The 11,059-nt window shown below is 33.3% G+C and overlaps 1 protein-coding gene across 1 annotated transcript; it reads right to left on the bottom strand.

The window, feature by feature from the left end:
* Window positions 1-1,642: 1,642 nt before the first annotated feature.
* LOC147382441 (stearoyl-[acyl-carrier-protein] 9-desaturase, chloroplastic-like) lies at window positions 1,643-6,975 on the bottom strand. Its single transcript, XM_086427626.1, has 3 exons — window positions 6,783-6,975; window positions 5,110-5,614; window positions 1,643-3,103 (listed from the first exon to the last, which is right to left on the bottom strand). Exons 1-3 carry the CDS (start codon window positions 6,908-6,910, stop codon window positions 2,549-2,551), a joined length of 1,188 nt encoding a protein of 395 aa, XP_086283752.1. The 5' UTR covers window positions 6,911-6,975; the 3' UTR covers window positions 1,643-2,548.
* Between the last annotated feature and the right edge of the window lie 4,084 nt (window positions 6,976-11,059).

The following is an 11,059-nucleotide window of genomic DNA, read 5'->3' as shown; positions in this document are numbered from 1 at the left end:
CAGAACAAGGCTCTATCATACTTGAATCCCCATAAGTATGCACCAATGTTTGAATTTTAGCCCAATAAGAACATATAACAACTATCTAAGAAGTCAATAAGTTCTCAATCAACATGTAAGGACATTACATAATCCTCTATTTGTAGCAAAAACTACAATAGGAGAAAGTGCTCTCTATAAAGCACAATTCAGGTAGGAAAAGCATTCCATATCCAACATGTGAAACTGCAAAGTAAGGTTGCATAAATCAGAAAAAAAATATACAGGCTAACCTAACCCATATAGGACATACAAGAGATTTGAAAAGAAAAGGCACCTCGTCAATGAACAGGACTCCAGGTACAAGCTCTACCACACCTTAATCAATGTACTTGTTAACAACCATCATAAGCATAGTTTTTTTGGTTAAACCATGCACATCTCCACCCTTACTTCTCAAATCCAAGTTATTGAAATGTTCAGAGAAAAAAAATATGATACAAAATAAGTAGAAACATGAACTACTTACAGACAACATCTTGTCCAGCTTCATTGTGAGTGAACTGCCTGATATGATCTTCCGCTTCTTTCTCATTCTTCAATGTCTCACGCTCATTCCACAAAACAAAAATAAGAAATTAAGAGTTAGAACAAGTAGCCACATGCTCATACAAATTTGAACCTAAAAATAATTAGAGTAAATCATTGTTATATTAAATGCAATTAGCAAGCATTTATAAAAACAAAACAACTACGGGAGAGAATTCCTCAGATTTATATTAATAGATTTCTTAGAAAACTTATTTTCTTATATACATCTTATAATCATCAATAAATTTCATAAAATATTAAAAAAAATTCCCTTAATTTGCTTCAATGTTTTCATATGGATCAGCTACCTATGGGCATAAAATTGCTCCTCCATAAAAAATTAAATTTTATACCTCAATTGAATTTATTTCCATTTTTTTCTTAAATTGCAAAGATTTTTTCGAGTAAAGAAAAAAATTACGAAATCTAGCATTTCCATCACTCAACAACAGATATCTAATCTCTTACTAAACAAAATCATAAATTTAAAATGCATCGAAGAACACTAAAGAACTGTTTTTTTTCCTTCCACAAATTCAAGACTGTTAAAGAAACAAAATTATGATTTCACGAGATTCCTCTAAAATCAAAACAAGAAATTTGCAAGATCTATCCAAGTCAAATAATTTTCAAATGTTCAAATAAAATAACTCAGAAAATTAAAAAGTTGAATCATACTTACAATCTTCACATGTAATTCTTCAAAATCCTTCCAAACGATTCAACATTCCAAATGACTCATATATCAGCACGAAACTCTCCACAAACCCCAAAATTCAACAAAACAAAACAAATAAATCATTCTGTGAAGTTGATTGTTGATTATAAGATGTGTATATGAAAATCGATTGGAAGATAATTGTTGGGGAAGCTCTGTTTCAAATCGATTAGGGATCTTGCATTGAATTGAACCTTGAAGTAGATCCAAAAGAAATAACACGATCAATGATTTTGAAATCTGATTTGTGTCTGTTTAGAGAGATCAAAACCTAAATAGGTGAAATCCGATTGAGTCTGTGTGAGAAGAGAGAGAGAGAGAGAGAGAGAGAGAGAGAGAGAGAGAGAGAGAGAACAGAGAGTCGATGTGAGAGATCGAGTTGAATGGGAAATAGAAGGGAAAAACGACTGATTGGGCACAAAACCTTGATGAATCAGTCCAAACGACATTAACAAAATAACGATCGTGATTTAGTAAACTTATAAAAGTCGAGTCGTTTTTTATGCAGCAACTGCTGCAATCTGTTGTTGAAAAACGACTGCTTACTTTTCCCCAAAATCAGGGTCGCAATTTAACCATTATGACGTAGTGCCATCACTATCGGATCCCACTCGTTTTTATTCTGATGAAATCCACCGGCTCACTAGATCAGATGTGTCACGATTCGCCCAGGAGCATACCAAGAAGGATCGTGCAGCTTATAGAAGAACTGTTGTCGAAGAGGTTTAAGATAAAAAGAAAATACAAATAATGGGACATGAGTAAGTAAAAATGTTTGCCAACATTTAGAGGAATATGTGGTGTTTGTTGAAGAAAACTAAAGTATTAGTAAAAGAGAAGAAAAAGAAATGGATTTAGGTTGTTCGAACATGGCTGAAGAATAACGCACTAAGACATACAGTAAAGCTTAGGCTCTAATACCATATAAAATAATAATATTTCTTGATAATCCTTGGATAATTATTACATGGAACTGAGTATGATATTAATAGATGTTATATCAACCAAGATGTGAAAAATATCCCAATATAAATATTCTAATTATCAATAATTCCTAATTTAGAATATTCTGATTGATATTGCTAAATAGTCCTTCACCATCACAACCTTCCATTTCTGAGAAGATACATTGACAATGACACAATGTATGTGATGCATCTTAGTATAAAGCATCTTATTCTCTAATAGTGAGCGTACATATGTTTAGAGATTGGCAATATTTATAGCGGGCCTTATTCTACCTTCATGTGAAAGTTATAGCTACACTTCTCGATCAAAAATCCAACTAAATGGAATAGTGGGTGCTTGCTTGGCTCTCCTCGCATTACTCTCCTCTAGTCTCCTGACTTTTGAAGCCAAACTACAAACATAGTCCTGAGCCTTCCTACCCTCTCCAGAGAGACCTGTTAATTTCTCCACATTCCACCTTCCCACAAAAAACTCCAATATATTGGCATAGTCATTGGTTGTGTATACTCCCAACCTTTGAGCAACAGCAGAGAAGTTCTTGAAGAGATTATCATGCTTTCCATCGTACATCAGTTGTGCTGGCATCACTATCTTGTGCTTCATCATGTCCGCAAATGCCAACATAGTACCATCTTCATCAATCTCGAAAAGCTTTTCGACAATCTTGGTGTAGGCAGTCTCATGACGCTTTTCATCTGCCGCAATTGTCCCACATATTTGTGCCAAAATAAAGTCCCCGTGCTCCTTCGCAACTTTAGCTGTGTTCCCATGGGAAACAAAAGTTGCCCTCTCTTGGAAAGATGTGTAGATGAGTCCATGACAGGCGCTATTCTCTGCACGAAAGTCCTAAAATAGATACATCAAAGAGAAAATTCAAGAGAAACAATCAAGTATTTAAAGGAAACTAAGTCTTCATGTGTTTACATCATTGAGTTTAATAAATAAAAAACTTATTTAATCAGGATGATTAGTAATTGGTGTGTGCATTGTCCAAGGCCTCAAGAGAACTTCTAAGCTCAATTACTTTATTATTGTTGTGGGAAATTTGGCATGCTAGAAATAGTTTTTCGCTTGAGAATATTAGACGTTCAAGTATCGAGATATTCAAAGAGTTGTTAATTGGAATAAGAATTTGAATGGTTTGTTAATGAAATCAGCGTAGTTAGAAATTTTCGAACTCTTGTAAAGTCAATTCTGCTCAGACCAATCCAATTAAGGAGGGATTAACCAAATTTAATGTGGATGGTGCCTGTTTGGGAGATGGGTGGTCTAGTCAGAAGTCATGAGAGAAAGTTCAATATGGGGAATTCAATCTATTTAGGGGAGACCATGAATAATGAATCAGAGTTTTTGTTGTTGGCTGAGGATTTTTTTATTATCATTTGCTCTTTCTCAAACCTTGTTATGTTGATAGACTCTTTTCTTCTTTCATAGGCTCATGGAAGTTGGGGTTAACCATGGTTTATTGATTGTTGGCTGAGAATTTGAGATACTACGATTACACACTGTATACTACAAGATTAGGTTTACTCTTGATTGAAAGTCAGCATCAATGAATTAATGATAAAATTTCGATTTTGCACTTTAAGTTAGAATAAAGTGAAAATTTCACCGTCAATTCATCACGAAAAGGGATATTGACTTTCGGTCATGCTAGACATAATCTTCCATCTTGCAAGGGGTAAACCTAATATTACCAATTTTGCAAGTGTACAACATAGTTTTAACATCTGAAAAACTCAACAAGACTTGAATGTCCATCAAGTTGAGTCAAATCGAAAATTCGGGAGTTGACTTGGCCAAGTCAAACTAAAATACCCCCCCCCCCCCCCAACAAGTCATTTTAAGATCTATTGTTCCTCTTCAATCTTAAGATCTACTCATGCAACATTTCCAACTCAGAAAGAAAATAGGATTTTGGGTAGAGAAGGATTTTTTTAACAAGTGGTTGAAGTAGATGTATTGAAGATGAAGTTGAATGGGTTGAAGAACTTGAAGATGATGAGTTTTTCATTAGAATAATCAAGAGTTTTATTGTAGAGGTTGAGGTTTATGGACTGACGACAATATTACAAGTTAAACTTAAAAATGATGGATTTTTTAGTCAAAAAATCAAAAGAGTTTTCTTCAAGAAGTTGAAATAATGGTTTGAACTTTGAAAATGAGATTGAATAGATTAAAGAGCTTTAAGATGGTGAATATAAAAGAAAAATAAGGATTTTTAGACGAAATTTTGGAACAAAAATTAAGGATTTGGGGAAATGCAATTATTGACTTGATTCACCCAAGTCTTCAAGTATACTCATTCGAGTTGATTTTTCAAGTTTTGAGACTCACCCAAAGTTTAAAACTATGGTGAACATTACAAAACATCCTAATTAATTATTTTCTATAATATTAATCTCTAGAATAGCAAGTCAGCAGTAAATTGTATGTTCAGCAAGGCAAACCATCTGTTGATAGTTTAACGTCTTCATTTTCATCTGGAACATCTCTTGCGTATCATTCATGTTCTGATCGCCCTAGGAGAATTAGAAGTTCTTATGTAGGGGACTTAGTAGAAATGCTTAATTTTAAACTCTCAAATTTGCAATTTAGTGTAATACCCCTTAATACCTTTTAATCTACTTCTTTGCTTATTAGGAAAGATGGACATGGTTCAGCAATGTCTACACCCATTGATGAGAGTGATGAAGTTTCACTATTGTATCTGAGAATGAATATTAATATAACCCTTAGATACAAACTAAAACCAACTCTTTTAACATATACAAATATCATTTTCTCGCCTTAGGGACAATAATTTTGAAATTGAGTGAAATAATTAATTAGGCTTGAGGTGAGGATTTTACCATTCCTGATCCAATCAGATACTGAATTGTTTTCTCAATTTGGCTCATGTCCACTCGTCCCGAAAGATAGAGATACTTGTTGAGAAGGTCTCCGTGCCTATTTTCTTCAGCAGTCCACGCCCTCGTCCAAACTGCCCAAGATCTGGGGCTACAACCTGTTTTGTCCCTCATTCCATCTATGTTGTTTAGCATTGTTTGGTAAGTTGGAAGGGCTTCCTCTGTAATCATATCTCCAACCAAGACAATGAAGTAGTCATCTGGGATCTCCTTCACTCGTTCCCTCAGCTCTTCAACCTGCTTGTGAAATTCCTCCGAGGTAGGGTTTGGCAGAAAATTTTGTGGTTGCCAACAATTCTCCACCGGTTTCAAGTGTATCAAGATGTTATTCTTCGCCCAATCATCCAAGGAATTGAAGATCTCAGCCATCTGGGGTGACATACAATGGGTAACCTGCACATGTACATCTCGGAAAGAGTCCAAGGGCTTCTTGAAATAACCGAACTCCCTAAACAAAACAATCAAACTTAGAAACTGATACTTTAAAGTTTAAACTCAGGAACTTCTTTATAAAATTACATGAATATTTTCTTCTCAAAAAAAAAAAAAAAAACCGATATATATATATATGCTTCAAGCATAGTATTAGGGGTCTCTACCATATGCATAAGAATCAGGATCAAGAGCGATGTCCTATTCCTATAAAATAGAAACAGTGTCTACATGACATGTTATTGTAGGAGTTAAAAACACATCGGACTCCTAACCAAACTGTTTCTTCTGTTGCACGTTGTCCAATGTGTTTAACCTCCAACCAAAAAGTGTCACGTATATATCGTATGTTGTCATATGAATGGAACACCACTCTGAATCGGAGGGCAATATAGCCATGCAATTTATATTCTAGGTGGGGCATATTTAATAGGGGATAGAACTACATGGCCTACCTAGAATTGGAAAAATAAATAAATATATAGCCTTGATCAAAGATTTTTATAATGAACGTTACATAATTACTCAAAAATTTAAAATTGAAATCCATTGGTAAATTAGAGATATCTTCCCTCGGCATAATTTTTTTTTAATGTTCTTAAAATTTGTGGTATAGGAACATATTTTTTGGATGCAATATTGAGGTGTGGTCAAGAAAGTGTTTTGCAATAATATTGTTAAAGACTATCATATATGAAGATCTACGATTTGCTTAACATAAAAGGTCACCTTTAGTCATGGTTTTAAAATTCAGTTTCACATCTCATCATTTCCATGTCATTTAACTAGTCACCTCAGACGAGTTTGCCAATACCTTTTAGATGTCTGGCTCAAAAATGAGAAAAATAAACGTGGGTTTTAAATCTTGTCAAAATTGATTTGTCCATCTGTCTCGTCCATGCCTGACACCAAGATGACTTGGGCAATGCGTCTCGGTTGATTTTGAAACCATGCCTCTAGTTATGTCTACTATAAAATCACCACTAATCTAAAGGTTTCATAAATCATTGGCCATAGCTCTTAAGAGTCTAGACTCCACTGAATTTAACAAAAAATTTCAGAACGATTAGAAAGAGAAATTAAAGAATAAGGTAAAATAAATAAAAAGAATTAATATTGATAGATATAACGGAATCTCTAAGATTCTTTATTGAAGTGGTGAATGAGCAAATTAATAAACTCACTTAAATGAGGAGGAGAGAAGATTGGAAGACATGGAAACCTTGGGAGATGTGAGATTGCCTGCAAGAGGGACACCAAAACATGGGTATTTGTTCGATTGAAAGGTGAGGGGACTGAGTTTCAGAGCCATTTTCAGCCTTTATTCTGCTTTGCTTTGATTACAGAGAGAGAGAGAGAGAGAGAGAGAGAGAGAGAGAGATGCTCAGCACAATTTAGACGAGAATGGCAGAGAGCAGATTAATAAACTGTTACATTACTAAAATGCCTCCACATTGCTATGAAATTACAAGCATACCAATATGTAATTGAAATATTTTATTATAAGAAATTAGCTCAAATATTTATATATCGACCAAATACATGAAAACTTTGGGGTTTCTTTATTTTATACATAATCTTGAATAGGCTAGGCAATGGCTGAGTGAAGCATATATCCATACCTAACTTTATATATATGAATATTTGTATTCAATCTGTTAGACGATTTTTTCAAGTTTTTCACTATCCGACTATTTATTCGGACTTTTTGAAGGTTAACTCCGTCTTGACACGTATCATTATTTCGAGTGGGTATTTGAGTTGGATAGATGAGGGTAAAATAATTACTGGAAATTTTATTCTAATTTTTAATTGGACAAAAACAATTGTACCCTATCTACAAAATTATTCTTTATTAATGGATATTATCTGACTCATAGCCAGCCCTATCTTTGAAAGATTTACAGGAAAGAAATCATCTTAAATTTTTGTGTTGATAAAATTACACCTTTCATTGACATTGAGTAGAGATGGATATTGTGATATGGATTTTTCTATTGAGTCGCGAAAATCTGACTCGAAAAAAAAAAAAGTCATTTGAAATTCACTTGCTGACATAGCATGTACATAGATTCATAAATCTTTTTCTTCAGGATATAGAAGGAAAAAAGATCTATGATTCCCTACACGCATCAACGTCAACAAGTGAATGTTGAATGGTTATTTCCGAGTCAGAATTTGCACATTTATCATATTTAGAATTATGCTAGTCTCTACAACAAAGGAACATATTTAATAAATGCATTGACCTTTTTAATTCCTAATAAATATGAATCGTGATTTTTTGACATCCCCTTTGACGTGGTATGGGTTAGAACCACAAATCTTTTTTCTCGAGATAAACAATTGCTCTTCCCCATAAATAAACTTATTGGAGAGTACGTTGGGGCGTAAAAAAATCTCAATAAATAAATATAATTTTGTTAACGAACTAGTTCATGCATTATATGATTTTGGAACATGTGCCGCACATATTAAGATGCAAAATGTATGGGCGTAAAAAAATCTCAACAAATAAACTTAATTTTGTTAACAAACTAGTTCATGCATTATATGATTTTGGAACATGTGCCGCACATATTAAGATGCAAAATGTATGGGCGTAAAAAATCTCAATAAATAAACTTAATTTTGTTAACGAGCTAGTTCACGCATTATGGCCCTGCTTGTTTGCACCATAAATAAATGCAAACAGAAACCTTTACATTTGTTTGCGGGATATGGGTGCTTGGATACTAAAATTCTGGTGGGCCCCACCGTAAACTAACTTAAAACTGCGTCAAAATTTCAACGAAACTTCCGTGAATTTTTATAGAGCAAATAGCTCCACAAATTTTTCTGTTAGTTGAGTTTCCTCTATGAACACGACTTAGTTAAGTTTCCTCTATTAACACCACTAAAAGATTATATACAATATGACTTGGAGCCTCTCTCTCTCTCTGTTTTTTCAAAGAAGAAAATCAATTTCCCTGTCTTTCATCTTTCTACGCATGAGCTATACCAACAAAGTTGAAAACTCCATAGGTGAGCATCTCTCTCTCTCTCTCTCTTTATTTTTCTTTTCTAAGAACTATTTTGGAGATTTGAAGCTTCAGCTTCATTTTCAATGGCGGCAGCGACGATGTCTTCTTCGTCTAAATATGTTCTTGTTCTGTTTGGGGTAACAAAAACAATGGAGTTTGAAGCTTCAGCTTCATCTTCAATGGTGGCAGCGACGTTGTTTTCTTCGTCTAAATATATTCTTATTCCGTTTATTGGGGTAACAAAAACAATGCAGATTTGAAGTTTTAGCTTCATCTTCAATGGTGGCAGTGAACGTTGTCTTCTTTGTCTAAATATGTTATTCTGTTTATTAGGGTAACAATAGAAGTTGGGTCTGGTAAGAAGATAAGACTTTAGGTTCTCCCATAGCTTTATTGAATTACGTGTATGAATAAGTCAAACAAAATATTGTTTAAAAGATTTTCTCATTAATTCATAAATCACATCTACAACTTCATAGGTCTGACTACTCATTAAAAGTTGGGCGAATAAGACAAGACTTTCTTATATATATATATATCTCATAAATAGGAAAAAAAAGAAAAAATTAAAAAAAAAGTAAATTAGAGAAAAAGAAAATGTATTTGGAAGTGACAGATCCACTATTGACCATTCACATCTTCCAAACTTACCTTTCTCTCTCTCTCATTGTTGTCTTTTTTGTCTTTGTCACAAGTTAAGAGGTACTTAGAAGAAGTTTTTGAAATTAAATTTTAATTTAATTGAGGAGTGGGAATGAAAGCAGGACTTTCGATGTTTCTCTTAGGAGATGAAATGGGTAAAAAGGACATACATAAGATACGTATGCACAGTCTACGGATTTAAAAAAAATTAGTATTTTATATATTTTTAATAATGTTCAAGTAATTTGGAGATGATGATCTGATGGTTCTAGTTTACAGTCTCTTATGATTTATGATTTATAATTTCAAGATGATGATACGATGGTTCTAGTTTATAGTCCCTTTTTGTGATTTATGATTTATAATCTGGAGATGATGATATGATGGTTCTACTTTATAATTTACAATTCCTTCTTATGATTTATAATTTATGCTCTGATGGTTTTAGTTTAGGATGAATTTAAATCTTGATAGAAATCAATAAGGTATCCAAACTAGACTTCTTTATTGAATTATCTTGTATTTATTTGAAAATATCAAAATCCAATATGGATTTTTTGTCTTTAAATTTAATTTGACATTGGGTAGTATGAGGGTGTCCTCTTTTCTTCACTATAAATTATCATAACTATTTTACATTGTCAATATGTATTTGGAATTTGAATTAATTATAATATTTCATAATGAAAATTTATAGATGGACGATTGGATCAATGAAAGTACACGACAAAAACGAGTTGATATAGTGCCAGCTACACATACTGAGTATGCTGCAGCTGTGATTGTGGCAAATTACATTTTAGATATACAAGAGAGCCCCACACTAATAGAGATGCAGAGAGACAAGATTACATGGACTCGATCATGTATAACGATCACAAGTGTCGGGCTAATTTACGAATGGGGGTTGATGCATTTCAAAATCTATCTAAACTAATGAGAGATCAAAGACTTTTAAGAGACATCATACATTGTAAAGTGGAAGAGCTAATGATGCGATTTCTACATTTGATTGGACATAATGTACGATATAGAGTGTTGGAGGGGCAATTTTATCGATCTCGAAAAATTATTAGCAAACAATTTAATGAGACTTTAAATTGTGTGCTTCGACTATATAAGTGTTTGGTAGAAGATCATGCAGTCGCAGTCTACAGAAGTGGTACCCCATTAGAAATTAGTTCTGACACTAGATTTATGCCATATTTTAAGATAAACACATAAATTACTTATTTCTAAAAATTATCTTTTAAGAGTAGATAATCACATTTTTAGTGTTATTTTAGGATTGTATTGGTGCATTAGATGGGACACATATAGTTGCAACTGTACCAGAAGAAGAACAAAATAGATTTCGAGGTAGAAAGGGTGGGACCACACAAAATGTGTTGGCAGCATGTTCTTTCGATTTAAAGTTTACATACATTTTTGCTAGATGGGAAGGAACTGCACATGACCAAAAAGTATTAGATGATGCCCTTGTGCGAAGTACACCATTCACATTCCCTTCAGGTTTGTTAGAATATTTTTTTAAGATTAAGTTATATAGTATTTACAAATGAACTACTAAAATTTGAGTTATTATTTTATATAGGAAAATATTACCTCGTGGATGCTGGTTATACTAATCAACCTGGATTTCGTACCCCTTATCGTAATACAAGATATCACATCAACGAACACAGAGGACGCACTCCAGAAAATGAAAAAGAAATATTCAACAAGTGACATTCGCAACTTCGAAATGCAATTGAACGAGCATTTGAAGTTGTAAAGAAACGGTGGCCCATACTATC

This window comes from Akebia trifoliata, chromosome 16 (assembly GCF_017979445.1).
Source record: "Akebia trifoliata isolate Shusen 1 chromosome 16, ASM1797944v1, whole genome shotgun sequence".
Lineage (NCBI taxonomy): Eukaryota > Viridiplantae > Streptophyta > Magnoliopsida > Ranunculales > Lardizabalaceae > Akebia > Akebia trifoliata.
This window is presented reverse-complemented; position numbering and strand designations above follow the sequence as displayed.

Excerpts from the sequence above, each read along its gene's own strand:
- LOC147382441 (XM_086427626.1), bottom strand. The coding sequence starts at position 6,910 with ATGGCTCTGAAACTCAGTCCCCTCACCTTTCAATCGAACAAATACCCA. Across the intron at positions 5,615-6,782 it reads CTTCTCTCCTCCTCATTTAA|GGAGTTCGGTTATTTCAAGA; the intron begins GTGAGTTTATTA and ends TGTTTTGTTTAG. Across the intron at positions 3,104-5,109 it reads ATCTGATTGGATCAGGAATG|GACTTTCGTGCAGAGAATAG; the intron begins GTAAAATCCTCA and ends TATCTATTTTAG.